This window comes from Triturus cristatus, chromosome 7 (genome assembly GCF_964204655.1).
Source record: "Triturus cristatus chromosome 7, aTriCri1.1, whole genome shotgun sequence".
In the NCBI taxonomy this organism is placed as follows: Eukaryota; Metazoa; Chordata; class Amphibia; order Caudata; family Salamandridae; genus Triturus; species Triturus cristatus.
This window is the reverse complement of record NC_140590.1, coordinates 1,717,968,282-1,717,995,369: the sequence shown is the minus strand read 5'-3', so window position 1 is coordinate 1,717,995,369 and position 27,088 is coordinate 1,717,968,282. Positions and strand designations below refer to the sequence as shown.

At 45.1% G+C, this 27,088-nt stretch overlaps 1 protein-coding gene across 1 annotated transcript in view; it reads right to left on the bottom strand.

Moving 5' to 3' along the window:
- Positions 1-23,628, bottom strand: part of LOC146812874 (alpha-2-macroglobulin-like) — a 34,679-nt gene extending 11,051 nt beyond the window's left edge. The window contains exons 1-4 of the mRNA XM_085620385.1: positions 23,516-23,628; positions 20,391-20,547; positions 10,367-10,441; positions 8,966-9,128 (exon numbers count right to left, since the gene is read on the bottom strand). Of these exons, the coding sequence (XP_085476511.1) occupies positions 8,966-9,128; positions 10,367-10,441; positions 20,391-20,547; positions 23,516-23,628 (508 nt within the window). The remainder of the gene's footprint in view (positions 1-8,965; positions 9,129-10,366; positions 10,442-20,390; positions 20,548-23,515) is intronic.
- Positions 23,629-27,088: the final 3,460 nt, after the last annotated feature.

Here is a 27,088-nt window from a genome sequence, read left to right as displayed (position 1 = left end):
TCTGACCTTTATTTTGCCTCTTTATGTGCATTTCCTACCTCTTCCTGCCATTTCCCTCCTCTCCCCACCCAGGGCCACACCCTCCTTCTAGGACCTACTTACTGGAGGCCATATCATGAACCCATTGAGCAGGTCTCCGACCAATCTCCTCCTGCGACAATTCTCCTGTACAGCATGCCCGCAGTCCGCTACCCTCTGCTGCCTTCGGGTTGTGCTCCTCTGCTTGCTTTTTCCCTTTTTCCTGCTAATTTTTCTGCCTTGCTTCTGCTCATTTTTTGCTTGTTTTTTTTGCTTCTTCTATGCCCGCTCCTGCACTCTATTTTTCATCCATCAAGAACTTTAAGTTTCCAAGCACTGGACAATGGCTGATGGCAAGTTGTCGATTCAGTGCTGGAGGAGAAGCAAGTTTCCTCCTTGCGACCAAAATGGGGCCCATCAAAGCTTTGTTCAAGGGAAGCAAGTGTGCCACAGGATTTCCATGAGAAGGCTATCTTTGTTCTCCTCCACTGATACAGGCAATTTTAGAACTTCCACAGTTTTGTGCAAAATACCCATTAATGGGGCCACCTACCCAGTGAGAGGCCCTGAGGGGCATTTCAGATCGACATTTAGGGACGTTTCTAAGCCTCTGGCACGCTACAGAGTTAAATATTCACCAGTATCCATACATTACGAGAGACAAGATCAGAATCAGAGCGTTCCTCAAGATGCTCAAAGTACTTATCATGAGGCAAGGGCATGCAAGGATTTTCCTCCTCAAGCAGTTGATGCCCTTTGTGTCTAAATCTGATCAAAAGGCATTAGTCTTTGGAAACTTCTTCAATTTCAGTAAAGAATCCATGCCCAAGAATAGGCCTAACAAAAACCAAAGGAAATTATGGACGGAGTGTTGAACATTGCAAGCACTCACCCCCAGTCAACTGATCTGGGTTTAATCCATCACCGTTCTTTAGCCCACTCTGCCACCCCAGTTCAGACATGGCCATATGCAAATCAGTCTGACCCTGTGCCCCATGGGAACAGTCCAGCCCGAACTGCCAAGCCAGAGTGGGCTAAAGAACGGTGATGGATTAAACCCAGATCAGTTGACTGGGGGTGAGTGCTTGCAATGTTCAACACTCCGTCCATCATTTCCTTTGGTTTTTGCTTTGTCCGCCATAAGTTGGCAGGGTATGCTCAGACGTGAGTCCCTTGCTCACTTTGCTACTGGATTCAAGCAAGCCTGGCTGAAGACGGCTGAAATGCCAGAAACCGGTCCCAGGAAGCTTGTTTCCGGTCCAGGGAAGACATGGCTTGGCAGTTCCGGCTGGGCTGTTCCCATGAGGCACAGGGTCAGACTGATTTCCATATGGCTATGTCTGAACTGGGGTGGCAGAGTGGGCTAAAGAACGGTGATGGATTAAACCCAGATCAGTTGACTGGGGGTGAGTGCTTGCAATGTTCAACACTCCGTCCATCATTTCCTTTGGTTTTTGCTTTGTCCGCCATAAGTTGGCAGGGTATGCTCAGACGTGAGTCCCTTGCTCACTTTGCTACTGGATTCAAGCAAGCCTGGCTGAAGACGGCTGAAATGCCAGAAACCGGTCCTAGGAAGCTTGTTTCCGGTCCAGGGAAGACATGGCTTGGCAGTTCCGGCTGGGCTGTTCCCATGAGGCACAGGGTCAGACTGATTTGCATATGGCTATGTCTGAACTGGGGTGGCAGAGTGGGCTAAAGAACGGTGATGGATTAAACCCAGATCAGTTGACTGGGGGTGAGTGCTTGCAATGTTCAACACTCCGTCCATCATTTCCTTTGGTTTTTGCTTTGTCCGCCATAAGTTGGCAGGGTATGCTCAGACGTGAGTCCCTTGCTCACTTTGCTACTGGATTCAAGCAAGCCTGGCTGAAGACGGCTGAAATGCCAGAAACCGGTCCTAGGAAGCTTGTTTCCGGTCCAGGGAAGACATGGCTTGGCAGTTCCGGCTGGGCTGTTCCCATGAGGCACAGGGTCAGACTGATTTGCATATGGCTATGTCTGAACTGGGGTGGCAGAGTGGGCTAAAGAACGGTGATGGATTAAACCCAGATCAGTTGACTGGGGGTGAGTGCTTGCAATGTTCAACACTCCGTCCATCATTTCCTTTGGTTTTTGCTTTGTCCGCCATAAGTTGGCAGGGTATGCTCAGACGTGAGTCCCTTGCTCACTTTGCTACTGGATTCAAGCAAGCCTGGCTGAAGACGGCTGAAATGCCAGAAACCGGTCCTAGGCAGCTTGTTTCCGGTCCAGGGAAGACATGGCTTGGCAGTTCCGGCTGGGCTGTTCCCATGAGGCACAGGGTCAGACTGATTTGCATATGGCTATGTCTGAACTGGGGTGGCAGAGTGGGCTAAAGAACGGTGATGGATTAAACCCAGATCAGTTGAATGGGGGTGAGTGCTTGCAATGTTCAACACTCCGTCCATCATTTCCTTTGGTTTTTGCTTTGTCCGCCATAAGTTGGCAGGGTATGCTCAGACGTGAGTCCCTTGCTCACTTTGCTACTGGATTCAAGCAAGCCTGGCTGAAGACGGCTGAAATGCCAGAAACCGGTCCTAGGAAGCTTGTTTCCGGTCCAGGGAAGACATGGCTTGGCAGTTCCGGCTGGGCTGTTCCCATGAGGCACAGGGTCAGACTGATTTGCATATGGCTATGTCTGAACTGGGGTGGCAGAGTGGGCTAAAGAACGGTGATGGATTAAACCCAGATCAGTTGACTGGGGGTGAGTGCTTGCAATGTTTAACACTCCGTCCATCATTTCCTTTGGTTTTTGCAAGAATAGGCCTAGAAATGATGATGTCAGAGCAATCGACAAAACTTTTGGCAGCTGAAGAACCACGGCCAGCACCGGAACCTCAAGAAAAGGGGACAGGGAGGGGTTGACAGCTGCCGGGGATGGAGCTACCAGCAGAAACTTGGTTGGACTTCCTGAAGACTCCATAGGACTGGAAGGCACATCATAGAGAGTCAGAACAGGGCAGAATATTGCCACTGTAGCATGTGTGACAGATGTGACCTAAGCTGATCAGCACTGAAACTTCAGAAAAGGGGCTACAAAGCTGGAATGAAGTATGACACCAACTACACCACTACCAATACAGGCGTTGAGGGCGATGTTAAGGATTGAGTCTGGGAACCCTGCAGCTTAACAGAAAACGTCCCCTTCGAACTGGAACAATGTCTAAAAGTGGAACAATTGCTGTTGTGGGGCTTTTTGCGAGATGACTTGTCTTTGTTCTTGGAAGCCGGCCACTTTGAAAACTTAGCTGTCATAAGCAAGCTAGAGAGAGATTTTGAGTGTAACCTGTAGTAGAGTCAGGTTGAGTGTTTTTGGAAGACCCGCACCATGAAGAGTTTCACCCAGTACTACTTGATGACGTTGCTGGTCATGCGGCCTACTTTTCACATGAACCAGCTATGTGTTTTTGGATGCAAGCACCAGAGAAAAATGTCATGAGGGTCAGACATGCCAGAAACTGGTCCTAGGAAGCTTGTTTCCGGTCCAGGGAAGGCATGGCTTGGCAGTTCGGGCTGAACTGTTCCCATGAGGCACAGGGTCAGACTGATTTGCATATGGCCATGTCTGAACTGGGGTGGCAGAGTGGGCTAAAGAACGGTGATGGATCAAACCCAGATCTGTTGACTGGGTGTGAGTGTTTGATTGGTTCTGATGCTCCGTCCATCACCACCCCCTTTTGTACCGCTTTGTTCGCCATAAGTTGGCAGGGTATGCTCAGACGTGAGTCCCTTGCTCACTTTGCCACTGGATTCAAGCAAGCCTGGCTGAAGACGGCTGAAATGCCAGAAACCGGTCCTAGGAAGCTTGTTTCCGGTCCAGGGAAGGCATGGCTTGGCAGTTCGGGCTGGACTGTTCCCATGAGGCACAGGGTCAGACTGATTTGCATATGGCCATTTCTGAACTGGGGTGGCAGAGTGGGCTAAAGAATGGTGATGGATCAAACCCAGATCTGTTGACTGGGTGTGAGTGTTAGATTGGTTCTGATGCTCCGTCCATCACCACCCCCTTTTGTACCGCTTGGTTCGCCATAAGTTGGCAGGGTATGCTCAGACGTGAGTCCCTTGCTCACTTTGCCACTGGATTCAAGCAAGCCTGGCTGAAGACGGCTGAAATGCCAGAAACCGGTCCTAGGAAGCTTGTTTCCGGTCCAGGGAAGGCATGGCTTGGCAGTTCAGGCTGGACTGTTCCCATGAGGCACAGGGTCAGACTGATTTGCATATGACCTTGTCTGAACTGGGGTGGCAGAGTGGGCTAAAGAACGGTGATGGATCAAACCCAGATCTGTTGACTGGGTATGAGTGTTTGATTGGTTCTGATGCTCCGTCCATCACCACCCCCTTTTGTACCGCTTTGTTCGCCATAAGTTGGCAGGGTATGCTCAGACGTGAGTCCCTTGCTCACTTTGCCACTGGATTCAAGCAAGCCTGGCTGAAGACGGCTGAAATGCCAGAAACCGGTCCTAGGAAGCTTGTTTCCGGTCCAGGGAAGGCATGGCTTGGCAGTTCGGGCTGGACTGTTCCCATGAGGCACAGGGTCAGACTGATTTGCATATGGCCATGTCTCAACTGGGGTGGCAGAGTGGGCTAAAGAACGCTGATGGATCAAACCCAGATCTGTTGACTGGGTGTGAGTGTTTGATTGGTCCTGATGCTCCGTCCATCACCACCCCCTTTTGTACCGCTATGAGGGTCAGACATCAACATCTGCTTGTGGAAAGAAGGAGTTGTACCATATAAACCCTGAAATCATTTTGCATGAAAACATTTGAGGAGTGCAACTCCGGATCCACATCAAAGGTGGTGGAAAAAAAGTAAATGACATCAAGATGCTGGAGTCCGCCCGCCATCCTAATGGGGCTCTTAGTGTTATTCGTAGCCTGTTGGGTTCCTCTGCTTATGAAGTAGATTGTAAGGTCCTTATTTATTTTTCTGCTACTGTTATAAGTTACTTAATAAATATTTGTCACAAAATAGGAATAAGGCAAATTTCTCATGGTATATAAAAACCCCTGTTGCTTTACGCAGCTGTTTGAAAGTAGAGTTATTATTCAATAAGGACTGAAATCTCTTGATCATTACTAGTCCCCATTAGGGTCAGCACTCCATTGAACACAGTAGTTCCAATAGGAGTTTCCTCTATAATCAGCATTATAACGAGTGCATACATTTCATAGTAATTCCCAGTACACATTTTGCTAACAACAACCGCCTGGAATTTGTGCAGGAAATACTGCAGTACTGTCAGTCAGTCAAATCACTTTATTGGATACTTAACATTTTTTTAAGATAATAAAAGTACAAAGACGCACAGTATGAAGTTAAAAGAGAGGATACAGTTTTCACAATAAGAAATAGTCACAGTAATTTGATGGCAGACATTAGATTTAAAAACAGGACTAAAATATATATTTCCTAATTCATGAAACAGAGTGGTCCCGCCGCCTAGTCTTCCATGAGAGAAGTAGATATGAGGCCACAGTATAACATACTAGTTCATTACGTAGTAATTGTAAAAAAATACATAGCTAGACTGTGTTAGACCTGGCACCATTGGCGTGGGTCTCCCTTCCATTTCTTGCTGTTGCCTCCTGTGTTTTTGCTATGTGTTTTGCTGGTCTAGATGCTTTGGGCACTGTGCCACTGCTATTCAGTGCCACAGTGCAAGTGCTCCCTATTGTATTGGATTGGATTAGTGACTCCATGATTGGTTCATTTGATTTACTTGTCAGACCCTAGTACAGTGCACCATGTGTGCCCAGGCCCTGTAAATCAAATGCTGCTGGGGCCTTGCAGCACTGGTTATGCCACCCACAGAAACAGCTTGTAAAATGTGACTCAGACCTGCCATTGCAGAGCCTGTGTGCAGCCTGGGACTGCCATGTCGACTTGGCAAGTGCACCCACTTGCCAGTCCCTAAATCGTCCCTTTTCTACATATTAGCCACCCCTAAAGTAGGCCCAAGGGCAGGGTGCATTGTAGGTAAAAGGTAGGCCATGCCCTGATGTGTGTAGCATGTCCTAATATTGAATTCCAGCCAATTTAGTTTTTCACTATTGCAAAGCTACCTGTTCCCCATAGGCCCGAATGGGCAGTTTGATTATAACATCTAATAAACCTAACTGACTCAGGAAACTAGGTAGAAATTTGACTTTAGTATGCCTGAACTCAGAATGATAAAATGCATCTTTTAGTGAAGTTGGTTTTAGAATTCTGTGTTTGAAAATACCACTTTTAGAAAGTAGGTATTTTTTTTGCCTAATCATCCAAGCCTGCCTCTGCTATGTTGTGTATTCCTTGTCTAGTTTGTGAGCGACAGGGGTTGGGGGGCTCAAGGAGACAGGGTGAGTCAGCACAGGGCTGAATAGACCTATCTGCATGTAGGGTGGTGGGAGGATTTGCACTGGTGCCTGAACAGGGCTGTGCCTGCCTTCCACAATGCTGGCCCCACCTCCTGTGGTGCGGCTGATGACCCTGGCCCACACTGTCAAAGGAAAGAAGGAGTCCTGTAAAAAAGTGCTCCAGGACTACACAGAACTGGTTTGAACTAGATACAGACACTCTCTGCCTTCAGAGACAAAGGAGTTTGGTGTATAAAAGGGGGGACCCAGAACCCAGATCTTTAGATCACTTCTGAGAATCAAGACGACCCTTTGACAAGGAGAAGAACCAAGGAAGCTGAAGGAGGAGACTGCCCCTGTGCTGTGCTGTGTCCATTTGTAGAGTTTTCACTGTATTACTGTATGTGTGCACAAATGCTTTACACACTGCCTCTGACATAAGCCTGTCTGCTCGTGCCAAGTTACCAAGGGGGTGAGCAGGGGTCATTTTAGAAGTGTACCCCCTTACCCTGACTAGAAGCAAGGGTCCCTATTTGGTCAAAGGTACCTACCTCTGCCAACTAGAGACCCCCAGTTCTAACAGATGGCATTGAGTAAAATGGTATTTACAGCAGTACTGGAGAGTTTTGAAGCACAGAAAGGGCTTGGGGAGAGGAGAACGTGCTTGTTTAGTCCACATTCTGACGTACACAGCTCAGATTGGAGAGGTAACACCACACCCAGTAACCTCTGCCCTCTAATGGATTGGTATTTAGTGTGCGCAATATATACCATGACCGAGCCACTTGGAATGAGTCCCTGAATGAGACCAGGTTTGACATGGCTAGCCCTTTCAACTGTCTGGCTAGATCCATTATCAGCAATGGAAAGGCAGAAATGTTCATTTTAATTTCAATTATAATAAGAAATCTGTTTTTTATTTTAAACATATGCTACAAAGGCAAATGTAAAACAGATGAATCAAGCATGTATTTTTGGGGAACCTTATTGAAAGTGTTAATTGAAGAACAGAATAACTTTTTCTCTATTTAGGCAAAAATCTGTGTCTTGGTGAACATTATTTTAAATTAAATATCTATCTGCCATGTGTTACACATCTCTAGGACAGGGAGGTGTTTATTTCTCTTTTCAGAATTGAGTGTCCAATTTTTAATACATCATTTCAAGCAAAAAAAAAGTCAAATAATAAGAATTTATTGAGCAAGTTACATGAAGATTAATATTACCAAAAGTAAAGTGATGTGTATAGCTGGTAAGAAGAAGTGCCGCTCGACAAATTACGGTTGGGCTATTGGAGGGCATAGATTGGAGGTCGTAACTTCCTATACTTTTTTGGGAAAAATATTCTCGGCCAATTTGAGTGAGAAACTCCATATAGAGCACTGCTCCCGCAAAGCTCTTGCCCATGGCAATGGGTTAAAGTCCTTATACCAGGCAACGGGGAAAAGACATTTTTCCAGTCTTCTAGAAGTTTTTAGAGCAAAAATCCCCGCAACTATCTTGTATGGTATTGAATTAATAGAGGTGAAAAACTGGGACTTCTGCCATAAGATTGAGGGGAAACTCTTAAGATCTCTCTCGACTCTAAACAATGCTTGCCCACTAGACGCCTGTAGGCTTGACTTTGGACTCAGGAGTTCCTGGGTTCAGGGTCTATGCGCCCTAATAAGATGGGTGGCCAGTTTGGCTAGAGCGGGAGATGGCACCCTGCGAGTTCTCCTCAAAAATGAACTTTTGGGCAATTTTAAAGAGTTCTCTAAACTCGTAAGCAACTTTAGAAGGGCTGTAAAGATACTGAAACTTGATGAAAGTGTTCTATTCTCCTACTCCTCCACGCAGTTAAAATATGTCCTCAAGGAGGCTTCGTGGGAGTTTTATACCTCTCCGATAAAAAATCGGTTGGTGATAAAAGGAATGTGGAACCTCTCATCTCCTCCTATAGGTTGAAACAGCCACAACCCTATGCCCTATGGAATCTACCGCATGGGATACGTAGGTTTTGGTTTTTGTTACGCTATGATTTAATTCCACTTAATCTACTGTTATCTAAATGGCATGGCACTTCTGCTTTGTGCAATTTATGTAAACTGAACACCCAGGACTGTATGCATGTATTATTGATTTGTCCTATGTTACGTAATTTGCGCAATCGATGGCTAAAAGTAATTTGTATCCGCCTTAGCATTGTCACTTTAAAGGACTTCCTTCATGCACTTTATTGTCCTCCGAATGAAATGTTCTGTTCTTATATTTTTAACTTTTTTAAAGGATTTTTAGCTATTTATTAATAGCCCTGGTGATATTTTGTCTGTCCGGCCTTGTTAGATTGATTTTTTTGATGTATAGCTATTGCGGATTGAATTTTGTTTTTAAATTTTTGTATTTTCTGTGTATTTGTTGCTGTGTATGGTATATGTTTATGTGGCCCTCTTGAGAGCCAAAACATAATAAATAAAAATTTGAATTTGAATTTGAATTTGAGCAAGTTAAATATATATTTAGGATGCATCACTAATAAAACCTGCTGTTCTGCTACCTTAAAATGGTTGGGGTCTCAATAACTTTTGTGGGAATATGCCTCTCTTTCTTACCTGATTTGATGGCTTGCTCATTCAGCTCTGTTATCACTTTATCACGCGCCTCCTTGTAGTCAGCGAGGGTGAAGGTGTAGGCCATCAGAGCTAGTGTGTAGGTGTTGATAACAGTGGGCAAAGGCTCTTTCAGGAAGGCCAGAGCATGCTTCACCGTGCTGTCCTGCAGGGAAGTAATTGAAGTGAAGGTTGGTCACTTGGACCTAGTGATGCCATCATACAAACGCACATCGCCAGCCAGATTATGAACGTGAGATTGCAGATGATGAGTATCTAGTCCCCTTACCCACCCAGTCTAGGGTCCCACTATATTTGAAATGATCTTTGAGGGGGCTGGAGGGGTGTTATGTTTCCAATTACTCTCAAATTGTAACCTCTTGATGGATTCAAAAAGATGAAGGGTGGGAGTTCCCGCTTCATCTCCCTACCATTCTTGGCTGCTATTCACCATGACCACCTCTAGAGTTAGATTGAAGCTCAATTACGGAGCAAACCCCCTTTATCTCTCTTTTCAATAAGTGTGGATTGGTTTAGAGCAACATATTATATCCTGAATATTGACTAATACAATAATATGAAGGTACATATATGGTTAAATATATATTTACTATTCCAAACTACATTATGTAAACATGAAGATCTGTATACCTTCAACATAAATAGGTGTGGAGTTAAGAATGTAAATGAAACTATACTTACTTTTATATATTTACCTTCATGATATTGTGGTAGTCTATATTCTGGATGCAATATATTGGTTGCCGATATTTAAAATTCGGTATTGTAGTAGAACCATGCCAACTATCTAGTTAGCCATTACTAACTAGGTCAGGAAAACCTTCAGCATAATAAACTGCCTCCACATGAATAATACAATAACAGCAACAGCAGCATGTGGCTATTGGCACAAAGGAAATAATAAAAGCTATACATCTACACAACTCAATATGACCTATAATTCAAAAAGCAGCATAAGAATATTATGGATTTTGAACCATTTTGATTTTCAAACATTAGCATGTTTGTTTCTCAGTATTGGTTTGTTGCACTATGCTCTAAGAAAGTCCTGTCCATTACTTGCAATGTGACCTTCTTCAGTATGGCAGTACCAGACCATCTGATTTGAGCAGTGTGCTGAACTCCACTTCAGTGAGCTATTTCCAGGGTACTGGCCAGCTACAAGTATCTCCTGAACTATCCATTGGACTCTCCTTTTAGACCCTTGAACCCATCTCATCGATGGAAAGTTGAAGATTGGCCATTACTAAAAGCCTGTCAAATTTAGCATGAACCCGTGGGTTTCCAATCCCCTGATCATTATTTTAAAGGCTCTCTTCCATCCCCCGCCTCCCCAAACCCAGGTGTGTCTTAAGCCATGGTAAAGACTTTAACGAGACTCACCGTATCATTCATCCCCAGTTCGAGCATGGCTGCTGTGATGTAGGCCGAAAGCAAGAGGTTATCTTCAACGCCACCCTGTGAGAGACAGAGCACAGTTGTCACACATATAAACACACCTTTCCAGAGTTCTCTCCAACCCTTCCCTTCTCTCAGCAGTAACAATCAACATGTTGTGCAGTTCTTGCTTGCATGTTAAATATCTCTAATTCAATTACTGTTGCAAAAGGCTTCTCTTCAAAAAATGTTGGTGCAACAAATGTAATCTCACCAATCTGTTGAAAATTTTGAATTTTTAGTTCATTCTGGCAAGCAGACTTTTCAGGTAGATGTGAGCCAAAGTATCTACTTTTTGTTGTAATTTATTTCATGTAATAGCATGCAAAGTGTATTGCCATTTGGCGAAACTAGAGTGTCTCATATTGACATCCAAGGATTTACAGTGACAGAGCTGCACTAAAATCGCACAATTTCTATCACCCATCTTAATAAATGCATGTATTAATGAGTCAGTATAGGAAACTGGTTCTTTATATGATATTATCAGAATCAGAGGAGAATATCCTGTTTTTGCCAGGGTCTTGCAAACTCATGTTTTGGAGACCCTCATTCACATTAAACTCAGGGTGTGGTATATGTTGATTCTCCGCTGTGTTGGTTAGGTGAATAGCATCATCATTGGGTCTTTTATCACTTGAGTGCTCAGTTCTCTAAGTGATCTGCGTTCCGCCACCTGGAGGGAGCCCATCTGTTTTTTAGACAGTTGTGGTTAGAGAGTGAAGAAGATTAAAATTACTTCCATTCCTTAGTTCAGTCTTGTATTTACCAAGAAAGGGGCAAGATTAAAAGGAGTGGATGGTGCTGTGGTGGAAGTGTTAATGTTCCACCGCCCCTTGTGTTAGGTTGTGGTAAGCCAGCATCTTTCGGCCCTAGGGTGCCCTAACAGGTCTATGGGCCTTCTTCAGGACCAAAGTGATAAGTTATATCAAATTGAGATATATTGAGTAAAGAGTCCAGGGGTTCCCTATGAGTGGACAAGGGCTTACTCTAGAAATCCCAAGGTACTCTTATAGGGGGTAGTGTAGTTGAGCAGCCCAGAGATGATTGCAAGACAGCTGCAAATACACAAAATAGTCAACAAGTGATACGCATGACTCAATAAGGAGATCCACACTAATTTATCAAAATAACGGGTATCTTTATATATGTTTAGGCACCTGAATCAATTTCTTCAGGTAAGTACGTTTTTAACAAGAAATACTTTTGAGTTTAAAAAGTCGACACTGTGCAATTTTTAGAAGCTGCAATGTTATCCTATGGGAGGAAAAGCAAGTGCGGCATTCAGGCACATTACGGAACCAATTTCCAGGAGTTAAGGTGAGTATGGGGCAAGGTCCAAGGCAGCACCAAGGGGGACCAGTCTGGCTGAACCAACAAGGAAACTCACATGAGGCTGGGGGACGTAGGGGCACCTTTGGTAATTTTCTCCTCAGGCCAAAGCGGCTGGCTGCAGAGGTGTTTGGCGGTGTCAGATTTTCATCACCGGCAGCGGTAGCAGTAGGGCGGTCAGACACAGAGGTTTCAAGTGACGACAGACGGAGCACATTGGTCAACCCCAAGGTGGGCTTTATATCTGGATGGTTAAGGGACCATGCTGACTCTGTTGGCCTACTTCAGCTCAGCCTCTGGAGCAGCGTGCAGAGGCATCTGGTTACTGCTTCCATCAGCAGTTGGGAGTCCTCACAGTTCTCTTGGGGTGATGGGGAAGCAGATCCGCTGCTCCACGGGAGCTCCTAAGTCTTGGCAGAAGTGCTGACAGTCCTCCAAGGTTTTTGGAGGCACAGCAGCTTGCAGGGTGAGACAACTTTGGCACAATCATCAGGAACAGCAGAAAAGCAGGCAGGGTTGGCACCAAGTCAGTTTCTTCTTCTACAGTTCTTGCTTTTCTCTACTTTTTGGTCCTCTTTCTTCTTTTGGCCATCAGAATCTGATTTTCGGGGCGTTAGGGGAGTGTTTGGTAGTAGCCAATGGTCTACTGACCCTTCGGGTCACTACGCCCCCTATATGACCACTTCCTGTGGAAAGTGAGCATAACTCTGTCCCAGAGTTCCTACTTTTGCCATCACAAAGATGGCTACTTCTGATGGCTACTTCTGAAAAGTCATGCCCACCTCAGATTAGACACCTTAGGGGTGGTACTAGCCTGGGGGTGGCATGTCTACCTGACTGGCTCATTTTCCCGTCTGTCCAGGTGCCAAAGGGGCTCTGGACAAAGGAGGTCAGTTTCCTCTCCTGTGAGGGAAGCCAGATTCATATTTCGCAGGCAACAGCTCTTTGAATCTTGCCGGCCTAGGAAGTCTAATCAGCAGGTCATCCTGTGGGAGGGGATGTGACACGCTCTTCCCGGGCGAGCTTTGTTCCTGACCTCCGGAGAGCAAAAGGCTCTCCTCCTAGGAGGTCATACACTTGTCTTGGATTGCAGGCTGACACAAACCAGTCAGCCAACATACCAGAGGCCGGTAGGTTTTCAGGGTGCACCTCTAAGGTGCCCTCTGGGTGTATGTATTGATAAATCCAACACTGGAAACCGTGTGGGTTCATCAATATGAGATGTTTGAAATCAAACATCCCTATCTTCAGTGTAGCCATCATGTAGCTGGAGAACTCGTTTTCACCAGTGTCCAGGATATGGTTTAGAATAGCCTCCCTGGTCACTCTCAGGAATAGAACTGACCGGGACAGGGGCATATCTGCTCATGCAGGTATGCTCTCACAGGTAACATTAAGCATCCTGTCTTATGGTTGTCAGGTCTGCAGTAGGGGTGACTTACAAATAGTCCATGCAGTGTGAGGGGACATGCACACAGGGATGTGTGACATGTCCTGTTTTCACTTTTGTCTGAACCAAGACACGTAGCCTGCAATGACTGCAATCGCTAGTTTGGTGAGCAGTCTCTTAGGGTGGCACGATTTGTGGTGCAGCCCTTAGGGACCCTCTTTAGTACCCCAGGCTCTTTTTAGTTCCAGTTACTTAGGACTTGCCGAGGGTGCTAAAGGTTTTGCCAATTGGGGGAAACAAATGTACACTTTGGGAAAGAGATCTGGCACTAGGGACCTGGTTAGCAGGAACCCAGTGTACTTCCAGTCGAAATCACATCAAATAACAGGCAAAATGTGGGTGTGACCATGTCAAAAAGGGGCACTTTCCTACAGCCAGGTTACAATGTTTTGCCCTGACTTGTATTTACATGGCTTCGACACAGGCATGTAATTGTCAGCGGTTATTGGAAGGTGCCATAAGAACCTGTGTCTAAGTATCAATAAAGAGAAAACTTGGCATCTTACGTAAAGCATGTAAACTGACTCATTATTATTTAATACAGCAGGTTTGCTTACAATTACACATCTGTAAATACATTTTACTGATTTACTCCTGGACGTGGGGCTCACCGGGCCTGTGGCATGTTGTCCTATACAACACTCTTGCCGATCTTTTCGTCTGATCTGGTGGCACATGTCAACAAGGGACATTTAAATGAAAAGTAGGGCCATGTGTAAGGACCGGTTCTGTGATGGCTCATACGGGACAGCTGCGGCAGAATTGGCTAATGTACTGTTTAGCAATGGTTCACAAAGGAAAGGGACTGTCTACAGTAGAACTGTTTTATTTTGTAATGTTTACATTAGGTGGTTGATGACGAGATCCGGTTATAGATCCATGTAGTATGTTGATGGATATGGTGCCCATGGCCTTTGCCGTTTGTTTTGCTCAGCTGTGGTGCACAGTGGTTCATTGCTCGGGCTAGGGTGGCTCTTCAGTCTGGAGGTATGATTAGTAGATTAAATAACTTTAAGGCAATGTTGTACACATGAGTGTGGTATATTTAACATGTTCTGAAAGGTTTGGATATATATGATGGTGAAAGGGTGTAATGCGCTGTGTCATGAACATGCTTGTGCAATGGGATGTCTTTAGTGTATGCTTTTTGGTTGAGGCCAAACTATCCAAAACCAAAAAAATAAAGAAAATGAAAAAATACGTTGTTGTGAGTTGTGCTGGAAGTTTGTAGAAATCGAATTAACTCGCCAATAAGGGGATATTACTCCACAAAACGTGCACGTATGTGCTTCCGCATACAGATGAAAGGCATGTAGGCATGCCATCAACATATATTGGCATGTATCAACAGTTTCATGCAAGCATTGCAATGACATCTATCAACACATGTCAATGTTGCAATTACTTGTATTATAGTTGTTAGCATTAGGTTGCTGTGTGTCAGCATAAGTAGGCATTGCAATGGATGCAACAGGCATGTCAGTGTTACAGTGGCTCCTGTTTATTATTGGAGGATAGTGGGGAGGTTTTTAACTCTGAAGTCACTTCCACTTCCGTTCCTTCCATTTCTGTCCTTGGAAGGTCTTACCCTGAGCTGTGAATCAACATGGACTAGCGAATGGGGGCTGACAGACTTCTCTGCTGTATGCAGCCCATGGCGTTAGAACCTTCTGTGGCACGGAAGGGCTGACGTCCAGTGTACCGTGGCATCTTCCAAGCAACATTCACTGAGTGTGCATGCCATACACTGTGCTGGTGAAGTCACAGCCTTCTTGTTTAATGCAGAGGGCCCTGTCAAGAGCTGATTGGCCAATCTTCTGCTTCTGTTGCAGGTGTGGGGAGCCTGCTGCCTCTTACAAGTTGCACTTGAATGTCACAAGCATCAGGAGCCCCTTTGAAAGTAATCTGCAGGGACTTATCATGGGGACAAAGTTAGACTTTCCACATGAACCATCTTGTAGCCCCGAAATCATTGTGTTTTGACATAATTTTTTTAAAGAGGGAAATTTATTCTTAGATTATTGTTAATACGAGAAGATGCATCAGTGCACTTGGGTGGTGCATTTACGGGAAGTCTAGCATGCACCACAGGCATTGTCAATGCATGGAAGGGGATCTGTTGCCACAAAAATGAAAGTGTGGGCTCCCCTTGTCTTCGGACCTCATTGAGATTTGTGTGGTGTCAGGGGTTGAGGGGAACCTGTGCGAGAACAGGCAATCAATGTGTTTGCAAAGTGGCAGAACCGGCTCGATGACCGTGGCGGGACTGAGGGTGTCCGGGGAGGATGGTAACCTGTGCGAGAGCAGGTAATCAATCTGGCGCGATGGCTTGATGAGGCACGGAATTCTATGATCGGGAGTCATGAGCGGTGCTTAAGGCATGTGGTCCCGAGCCAGGAGAAATTGGTCTGCGCAGTGCTCAGTGGCTCAATGGGCAAACCCCAGACACCATAATTTCGCCACGGTCATCGAGCCGTTGGTGTTAATTCATCCAGGAACCGAGGATTCGCTTCCGCCTTCCCCTCAAGCACACCACCAGAACCACGTTAATTACCCCAGGCTAATTCGCTTCCTCACATTCCTATGCTGACCTCGCGCAGCGTGCATTTTCCTAACACACACCCTAGTGTATTGTAGGTATTGTTGTACAGGTTGTATGTCCTTCAGGCATCCATCCAAATCTGTCCTGATGATGATCTCATTATCCTTTTAAAAAGGAGCGAAAAGCCGTTGACGTGCTTGACACCTTACACATGAGTCTATCTTTATGTAATGTGTAATGGTTGTGTTTTTTATCCCGCTTGTCTAACTTTTCACATTTCAAAACAAGCCTTGTGCCTTGCCTGATTGTTTGTTTCTCTTCGTTCGCTTCTATGTTTTGGATACAGGATTGTGCCCCACTATATTTTTGTTTCTCTTGATTCTTCAAATTGCCATTTATTAAATTTTACTGTCTGGCTTAACAGTAGCAATATAGTATTAATTCCATTCTATATTCATGGTTTGCTTTCACCTAACCTTTTTCTATATCTAACCAATGGCAGGATATTTTTTATTAAGATATTTTATGTAGCACTGCATGTCAACTTTATATTACTTTGAATGCTGCAGATGAAGGAGGAAAGTTCGCTTCCAATCGATGATAGTGGGTCCAGTCCAGTATTCTTCCTTGCAGCCCCTATCTCAAATTCTAGAATTTGGCGTCATAGTGAACCCAATGATGTTGGATAAAAAAAAAAGCATTGGAGGAAAGAAGAAGAGCCTGGAAACTATGCGTTATACTGTCTTAATGAGTTGTAGTTACTTGTCTTCATGGTATGTAACAAAGAAGAGCCATAGGTAACTCTCAGAAGACCGAAAAGCCGGTCTTACATTGAGTCTGCAACATGGAACGCAGGAGGCGATCTTGGTCCAGAGTCTTGGGGTTATATGGGTGAAGGACACACCACCGCGCTGGCTTGTCAAGTGGTGGAATGTTATAAACCGACCATTGGTTTTTAGTTTCTTTATTGACTCTTACTACTGATGCAAGTGGGCTCGGTAGGACTACACTGACCTCTGCCCTCAGTTCCTTCCTACCTCCTGAAAAATAACTTTATCCTTCTGTTGTCCAGTAAACTGTTCAATCTGGAAATCCATTGCTGGCAAAGAGCTATTTCCGTTTTTTATATATAAAAAAAATAATAATGACATTTGTATTCGCAGTTAATCTCGCATAATTCTTGATTACAGGCTTTTACCTCATTTGTTTCTACAGTTATGCTTTTTCAACAGTTATGCTTGCTGCAGTAATGATTTTTTGTTCTCATGTTCAATTTTACCATGTAATATGGGCCAATTTCATTCCATGTAAAAGGTGTCTTTTCCTACAATTTGCATGAAAACTGCCTGTAATACATGTGTTAAAAAAACACAATTTTGCCTACTTTAAAAACAGATTTTTTTTCCATTGAAATAATTGTACGATATATATCTTTCCTAATGCAAATGATACATTCATGCATGTGCGACCTTCATCTGTGTTCACATTTTTCTAAAACACTTCATGCTTACGTGGAGCTACCTCATCATGATTGGAGCATCACTTTGGTCCCCATGCACCACTCCCAACACTTCCTTATAGATCAATTTCTAATATTCCCTCCAATCAAGCACTCGGTAACAGCCTCCAAGGAACTCAATGAGTTCTTGGTGGCCTCATCTGGCCGCGAAACAATAGATAATTTCTAAATTCTGTATTGCAATATAATGCAATACATGCACTGGTGTTTGTCAGCATTGCAAAAGTATGCACCAGCAGTAATTGGGACTGCAATATGACAACAACAGGGGTCATCCTTAAGATTGTGTTTGAATATGTGTTAACACTATGACAACATTTAAAGCAAGGAAAGGATATCCGGACTCTTCACGGATTAGTGGGAGAAAATTCACAGTACACTGTCTCAATACAGCAACTAATCGCTTGCAACACCCTAAAACACTCTAAAATGGTGGTTCTTAACCCGAAGACGAAGGACCCCATGGGGAGTCACAACGGCTACTCAGGGGTCCGCGACAGTTTAGAATATTAAATAATTTGAATAATAAATCAATCATGCATGCAAAAGACAAAATTGATAATTTTAAAATACTTCCTAAAAGTGAAGGAAATTACAATATAAACATTAATTTGGTTTATTTAGCTTCATTTGTGGGAGCAGTGTAAAGCAAGTACAGCAAACAGAATCTAAAATGGACGATTGGTGGCCTCAGTTGTAGCACTAATGGGTCCTGACAATAAGAGAGTATCCATTAGGAGCTATAAAACAAAGTGACATGCTATACTCTAACATATCACTTTATTGTTTAGAAACAAAGAGAAATATTGAAAATCTCTAACCTTTCCATTAAAATGAAATTTCACTAAATACATTATTCGTAAATTGTGTACTTATTGGACCTTGACTTGTTTCTGTATTTTTCTGTCTTGTTTTGAGGTTGAATTTGCTTTGGCAGGCATACCCGGCTTCTTGTACAAATTCCATGGGGGTCCATAGAAGTAAAACGGTTAAAAAACGGTGCCCTAAAGAGCCTCTTTAAATGTGTGTTTTGTGGCTGAACCTTAGACAAATGGTATAATTTCTGGAAGCCTCAAATAACGGTGCGTTGATATACATCATAGTGCATTCTTTTTACGCTCTACTTGTATACTAAATTGGCGTTGCAATTCTCCTTTAATTAAGTTTCATTCAACAAGCTTCCATCTATTTAATTCTTAATCTTCCTGGGCATTGGCACATCTCCTCAACAATGTCTTCTGTTAACTGGCTTCCTAATCCTAGGCACTTTATTTTCAAATCTCTCTGATTCATCCATGATGCAAACTTTTCGCTCCAAGAACACATTGGCAAAAAGATCAAAACAGTGTAGCTCAAACTACATTCCCTGAAAAAAGTGCAATTTTTTCCACCAGGGGATGACTTCAGAACAACAGTTCAAGCCCTAGCCCTCTCCCACGTTGATGAAGGCAACACCCAGCTGAGCAGCATCCCAGAGACCACCATTGCTCCACTGGTAGACATCCTTCAATCAGTAGGATGGCTCATCAAGGGGTTGGAGCAGACTGACGACTTTACCCTCATTGTAAACAGTGGTGGCTCCTCTGCTAAGGCGGAGGAGCGTAGCCCCACTGTTCACTGAGGGGTGTAAACTAAAAAGTACAATGATAATAACTGGAGTTATTATCATTTTATTTCTTGTATGCTCAGCGTAGGGGTTGCTTGGCTCCCCTGACGTCGGGGAGGAGGAGTGGTTGTGCACTTTGTAAAAAGTGCACATGAATGTTTGACCTCCCCTCTGCATTACAGCCTGCATGGAGAACATGCCCAGGCACCCATTCCCTGGCTGAGGGCTGAACCACAGCACTCAGACAATCACAACGCTGCATTGCAGCGTTATGATTGGCTCAGGGAAGCCTGGGTGCTTACCAATCAAAAAGCTGCATTGCAGCATTGTGATGGCTGTTGGGAGTCTGGGTGCTTCCTGGTCCCCGGAAGAGACTCACTTGACGTGGGAGAGACGCGGCGATGGAAAGATGGCGGCAAGATCAGGTAAGTGATTTTCTCACATTTTTAATTTAACCCCCCCCCCCCTCCCCCAGCCACTTTGGACCTTATTGCCCGCCACTGATTCTAAAGTTTAGACAGTGGTTCCCCTGCAAGCCTAACATCACTATAAGTCATTCTACACCAAGACCCCTGTTTACCTAGCTGACAAACTAATAAAATTGGTAGGTTAACACCAAACAAGGAGTTTTAACATCACTAGAAACCCTGCAGTATATTGAAAAGAAAATGAGATTTCCTAGTCTATGCCCCAGAGACACATCCCCTACTAAATTAAAACAGTACCAACCCTACTACAATTCACGCAGAAACTAAAAGCTCACCTCGTCAAGAAAACTATCTGAGATAGGCTCAATTCTCACCCCTTCAAACTTTCCTCCCTGGGCATTGTCCCCTGTACAGGGCATCATCACTAGCCAGCTAGGTTGATGCTTTAGAAATACAAAAATGCACATACATAAACTCAATTATCTTTGTTTTGCCATCATGCCTTTCACCAACAAGGACCCAGGTATCTTCAGTTCAAATTTCGGCATGATTCTCCTTCTTGCTCTCTCATGTCTGCCTCTGCTTTTTTTTTTATCTCACCTAGAATAGGTTATTCTCAAATTGAGGGGTCATCGTTCATGTTTCTAGAGGCCAAACACTGGCACTCTCTTCCTTTTTCTATCCCTCACTATTCATCTGATTGGTCGATCTTGCCTCAAATCTCTGACAGCTCTACTTTCCTGCTCCTCTCTTTAATTGACCTACATTGTGATTCTACAGCCCCTTTCCTTCAGTGCCAGCACACCATGCTGGGTGACAGTTGTGCTTTATAAACATCTTTCATCAATAACAATAATTCAGATCACCTCAGAGCTCCTTGACTTTGTAAAGGAACTGGGACTTCATCCACATTCCTCTACAACTCTTCAATGACTTGCAAGACCCTCAAAATGCACATGAGGAAATGTCTTATCTTGTACTCGCAAGCAAAGTTAGAGTTATTCACTTCCACTTGGCATGCTACTACATTAAAGCCCAAGGAAAGGCAACGTTCCTGGATGGGGTAAGGCACCATTTTGTGGAGCCTCCATACCTTTAGAGCGTTTTTTAAGAGTTTGCCAGAACTGTTGAAGCCGCCGCTCTCCACTTGATGCTCCTTCAGATGGCGGAGGGCTTGCTGGATGTACACCTTGTCAATGTATATGTAGTCCTGGGCCTGACCAAAGGACTTCATGACGAAAGCAGTGAGCCTGAGGAGACAGAGAATGAGAGGGTGAGAAGGATGGAACAGTTGTAGCTGTAGAGAGTTGGACGGAAAGACAGGGGAAGGATTGGGATGAAGGAAAGGAAAAGTCTTAGAGATGAAAAGGAACAGGAAGAAACAAGAGCGATGATCCTGGAGATTGGAAAAAAATGAAGCAAATGATGATGCCAGGTGGGAAAGGGTGGCCTGTAGATGTTGGGACATGATTGCAAAAGGACAGGCAAGAGGGGAGAAAAGGAGGTAAAGAGAATAGAAGGATGAGACAGCGATGAGCTGGAAGGGGATGTGGAGGCAAGGGAAGGTAGAAAATAGGAAATTATATACTAGCTGACGATCTGAGAAAAGGGAAGGAGGCAAAGACCTGAAATAAAATGGTGTGTTATACCACAGTGGTTCCTTAATATGGATTTTAGCAGAGCTATCATGACATGATGAGTCTAGTGTCTGAGTTACCCTGTTCCGATGTTAAGGAGGATTGATGTACACAAACCAGCTGTCTGGAGAAGCTTGCAGGGCACTAGGAGACATAGTTTGTCAGATTACCACCTTTAACGAGCACTTACCTCACACCCAAGGCTTTAGGGAGTAGGTCTAGAGTGTGTTGAGATGACTATCAGATCACAGGTGCACTGTACTGTGAAACAGCTCATTGTTGTTAATTTACATATAGAAGGAAGAAGGACCGTGAATCCTAGTCGGTGCCCCATCCCACAAGCCGGAATCTCATATTCAAAGAACTGGCTCCTGTCACGGTAAAGATGCAGGGTCCAGTATTCCTAGCACTTCTGAGGGGCAATCATTGACTAGACAAACCTACTCAACAGGTACAGTTATGGGTGTAAATTTAGCAAAATTCCAGGCATAGCAGAAATGAAATGATGTACTCTTTACCCCCTCCCCAAGAAAAATTCAGGGTCCGATTCAAAAAGGGGCTCCGCACTCGTGTCAGGGGCCCCACACTTGTGGGACTTCCACATTGCAGTTTCTCATTGCAGAGGTCCCACCCCCGACTGCAGGCCCACCTGCCCCGGCTGCGAGCCCCCCCGCCCGCGAGCCCCCCGCCCCGATTGTGGGGCCTCCAACACAAGTGGGGAGGACCTTTGAGAATAAGGTCCAAAGTCTTGACACCTTGTCCTACTGGTAACCCCTCAACATGTGAGATGCTGGTGGACCTGCAGGGAGCAAACTACAGAAGTAAACAGGGTCTTACAGCTCTATATGTTATGTTTCTGCTGCTTTTATAACTTCTCATAACACGGGTAGCAATGGCAGTGCCAGGGGCATCATGTGCAAATCAGGGATAACAGTGTAAGCCCTGGCTACCCACAACAAGGGGCAGCAAAGGGGTTAGTGTTGTCGTTTGAAACCACACACCCCAGTCCCTGCTCTTTTATAAGCATGTTACCTGCTTCTTCGAGGGAAGGCACCACGTCACAGGCAGAGGGTGAGATGGCAGCAGAGGGCATTGTAATGTGGAGCAGCAAATGAGGACACAATAATCAGGTACTGGAGTGGTTCAAATACCTATAAGGTTTTTAATATGTAATTATTACACACCACATTTTCCCATGGGTCAGAGACAGGCGTGTAAGAAAGCTGGGACAGTTTCTATCACCTGATGAAGGAGGTGGCTTCTGAAATTGTGCCAAAAATGTGTCTCTGTTTCTCTTCCATGTCACCCAGCTACCCCATTGTCAGGCCAGCTCCATTTTTTTCAATTCTATAGCAAATACATTTTGTTTACCAAATTTGACCAATGACTGTTTTTTGTGTGTACGAAAAGAGAAGGGACAAATATAAAATATAAAAGTCTGGGCGCCATCATCCTTTCTAAAGTCACTACTCGTCATATCAGGTGCTAAGAAAATGGTGGAAGGACCTTCACTTGGGAAACAGGAACAGATGGGTGTGTGTGCACGTGTCCCAAGTTATTTCCTTCAAAGTCTAATGTGTGGGTGGCCTTGAAGCTGTTTGCCAGGGGCCTTGGATATGGTGCAAGGGCTGGAGCAGGGCTGCCTCCACCCTGTCCATGTGGCTCTCTTTCTGGGTGTGTGAGTGTAAACAGTAAGGTGTTACTTATATCTTTCCAGGTGAGATTCAGCGTATGTATAGCACAACATTTGGGATCACTCCTCTAGCCTCTCCTTCTTCCCCTGTCCCCCTCTCCTTGCTAGAGGCTGTTTCAGAAGTTTGTGCCTTTCCTGGTGCACTTAGTGTAGGAAGTCAGCCATCTTAACCGTTGTGTCATATGCAAAATACTGCTGTCCCTGAAAATTACTGCTTTATTCTTCTCTTCTCTGTTCATTCACCAATCCTTTAATGTGTGATTCCTTGCGCTCTTATTCTTTTATGCATCCACGTTATTTATACATTCATTCTCAAACGTTCAAGCATTCATTTTCCCACACGTGTATGTTTCATCATCCTATCATCTATTACTTGCTAACGCTCCTATCCATCCACCTATCCATTCTCTTCTTTCATTTAGGTCTCTTTACACACAGATTTATCAACTCTTCTCCCCTTGTCCCTGTACGTATTCAATGATACATGCATTCATCCATCCTAAAACAATCACTCACCGATTCAGTCATCAATTTCCCACTTGGATTCATTCTTCCATCTATCCAGATTCATATTTTCATTCACCTCATTGTTTTTTCACTGGATTAATGTGCAGTTCCATTGATTTATTCATCTCCCGCCCATCCACCCATCAACCCATCAACCTTTCCATCCATCCATCCATCCATCCATCCATCCATCCATCCATCCATCCATCCATCCATCCATCCATCCATCACAAGTTGGGATTGAAACAGGAGCCACTCCTGACACAACAAATACTGACCATTTGTGAACAAAACTGGACACAGCTCTGAAAAAGGGCCCCCTCCATACACTTTCCTGGATCACATTTACAGGTAGGGATACAGTTGCACAGACACACGTACCAGGTGTTCCCCTCCTGATCGCTTTTGCCAAAGGCGCTGTAGGACCCATCATCGTGCTTGTAGTTGAGCTGCCTCTGGTACCCTGCAGAAAAATAATTCAAGTGAGAGGCCATATTTCTCATATAAAAGTTTTGGAAGGACATTTATTCGGCTTCCTGCAAGTGACATCACATCCCTAGTCATTGGAGGGTAAGGGCCTCAAAGCTGTTTTAGGGAATATGTAAGGAAAGAAAAAAGGCAAGATGTTCTGAAGCATCTTGGGAATAAACAGCATGCGACGAGTGTCAGTCGAAGTAATTCTGTAGGTTGATTCACCAAAGACAGCACACGACCATCCCGGCATCTCGCCCAGGCAGATTAACCGTCTGCCTCGGAAAGCCTCACCAGCAGCATCATCGTGGTGACATTCCACCAACACGAGGTTCTGTTGCACACCCACAAAACAGAGGCATTCCACCTTTGTCAACACAGCGGACTTCAAGACCAATTTTCAAGATGACCAATGTGTAACTGATGCCCCATAGTAATTAGTGGGCCCAATTCACAAAGCTGTTTGCATCTATGGGTCCGAACTACAGGTGCTTGATTCACCAGAGTAAGGCTCCAATGCTTAATTTGTGCCGGTGTTTGCAGGTGCCTGGCACTCGCACTTACTTATGATAGCTTGGTGGTGCTATCTGTCTATTTTTGTACAGAGTACATCAGTTTAACAAATAAATACATATTTAAAAAACAATTCTATAGTGTTCAGGTCACTCTTACTGCGTTGGTTGACCCACCATGCCGCTGAAAAACTATGGAAAGCATGACACAATAGCAAATGACATGAAATGGATTTTGACAGAGGAGCCAGGCTCTGGAGACAATCCAGCACTGCATCTGCACCACACAGCGTTGCCGAAAATAGGGATGAGCAGGGACCATATCCATGAACTTTAGGCACATGCTGCATAGGTAATACTGAAAACATGCCCACCATGACTGGCTCACTGCACCTTGAGTGTATGTCCAGACAAACATCACACACTGGCCAGACCTAGCAAGGAGATTTCAGGTTTTGACATGTAGGCTTTGCCCGCACCAAACACCCCCTACATGAGACAATTTGTTGAGACACAGGAAGCACTTACATCTGTTAGTCTGGGTGAAATACACATGGGCTGGAAAAATGCAAGATTGGACACAAAATACCCAAGGTGCGCCTGTCCAAATAATCATGTACAAATGGGCATCATCAGATGATTGTAACAAGTCACACAGGCACTGGCCACCGTGAGTATGAACAAGGAAAATCAGGTCAGGCTGTACAGTGGACACTTGTACTACATTTTACGTCAATATACATGGTGCCAGGGGACAATGGCACAGAGCACAACCTATGCTGTAGACACTGAGAGTGTCCACATTTTGTGATGACACACATGACACCTAGGAAAATATGCCCCAGGGGACAGTAGTGGCCACACAACTCCATGGTCCTGAATGGGAATGACTGCAACACACGCCACCACCCCTGCACTATGCGTATCGCACACTCATGCACATCATGTAACAGGCCACAACATAGGACATGCGTGCTGTAAGGCATGACACTTGAGAGACTAACTCCCATGTCTGGACTCAGCATCAGTGCCAACTGACATGGAACCCACAAGTACTGAACTGGACAGGGCACAGGCAAGGTCCCAAAACCTGTTACACACCACCCCCACACATGATGCTACAGGCATTGTTCACGTGGATAAACTGCCAGCCTAGATAACCTTGTGAAGGAGTGACTACACACAGACCAGGGAACACATTGCAAGGAGGGGAAGGGAGGCAGGAGAGCACCGCTATACTGTGGGTAACAGGATCTGCACAGCACCTTTAAACCCTGGCAGTGTATCCATGCAACTGCGCACTTACAAATGCTGGTGACACACAACAAACACACATGTACCTACCCCCTTCCTGCTGCTGCTTCTCCTGTAAGCGCCTGTCCAAGTCTGGAAAGACCACCACCAGCACACGCTTGTGGATGTGTGTCAGACGGCGGTGCCCACGGTTCTTATGGGTCTCAGGTGAGTCCCCCAGCAGGACCCGTGCGATCCTCCGCGTCCAGCACCGGATATCCTGCCAGCGTTTTCTCACCTGGGCCAGGCGCCGCTTGCGACCATCCGTCCTCCTCACGGCACTGACGGCGTTCATCCAGATCTGCTTCTTGGCAGAGGCGCCTACCTGTGAGGATGAACAAGTGACACTACATCAATACACCTGGCACATGTCACAGAGACACATATTAGAACAAATTAGCTGGTTACAACAAGGCATAGTATGCATCCAACGCATTGCACCTTTGTCATAGGGACATTATCCTCTGGGGAAGGGCAAAAGCAGTACGTGCCATTGAAAGTACACAGGTGGAATGAGGGCAACGACACAATCAATGATCCAGGCTCACACTGTGCATCACAAGCTACACCAGGATTATGTGCAGCACCTCAAAGCAGTCACATGCCACAGGCCACTGACGCTACCTCAGCAGAGTACACAGACACACACAGGCACAGGACATTCACCTGCCATTGCCAAATGCAGCTACAAACCTCACTCTGCACATGTGCCACTAGACGGGGGGTGCTCACAGGTGTGGGGCTGGCTCTGCACGTCAGACACACAGCACTGCTCCCTGCTCACATCAGATGGGCAGGGTATATTCATCTCTCATGCAGCTTGGGTGCTACACTCCACATATGCACCCACCCACATGACAGGGGACTTACACACACACCGATGTCCAGGGTACGAACACATCATGTGGACACTCTCAGCACAGGTACACAGAACTAACACACATCTGTGGGTACAGTCACCTGTCACACTGGGCTGACCACATAATCACATGAGGACTGTAGAGGCAACATTCCCAGGAGGATAAGACAGGCAGAATGTGGCATGCACCATGCAGTGATTGTCACAGTAAACACAATGCAAGTGAGGACGGCAGACATGCACCACAGCATGCTCTGGCTGGGAGACATCAGGCATTCCCCCCCTGGGACCCCCCCTACAGTACATTGCATGTGTGTCACACCTGGACACAATGCCAGAAGTCACAGTCACAAAAAAGGGACACAGTCTGTGCTAGTGGACTCTGCACTCACCTGATACCCTGGTCGCCCATACAGCAGGGGGTACTGTGGGAGGATCACATCCAGCAATGCCAGGTTCGCCTCCAGGGTGAAAGGCTGGGCCCTCTCCACAGACCTTGACATGGTTCCAGGGAATCACGAGCAGCAGCTGGGTCGTAGAATCCAAAGATGTGCAGGCAAGTGCTCTCTCATGGGACCTGGCTGCCTTATATCTGCCTTGCTGGCCTGTTTCATGCACAGGAGTACAGAGTGATTGGTCACTCACATTTACATCCTATGTTTCCTCCAATCCCTTTAAACCTAGCACAGTCAGTGGGTTTTTATTGGTTTTTTTCTTGAGCATGATGTCAACTCCACAACCACATTGCAACAAAGTAGATTCATTCAAACTGACTTTTGCTGTGCACCTGCAGAAACAAAATCATACTTTAAACTTGGT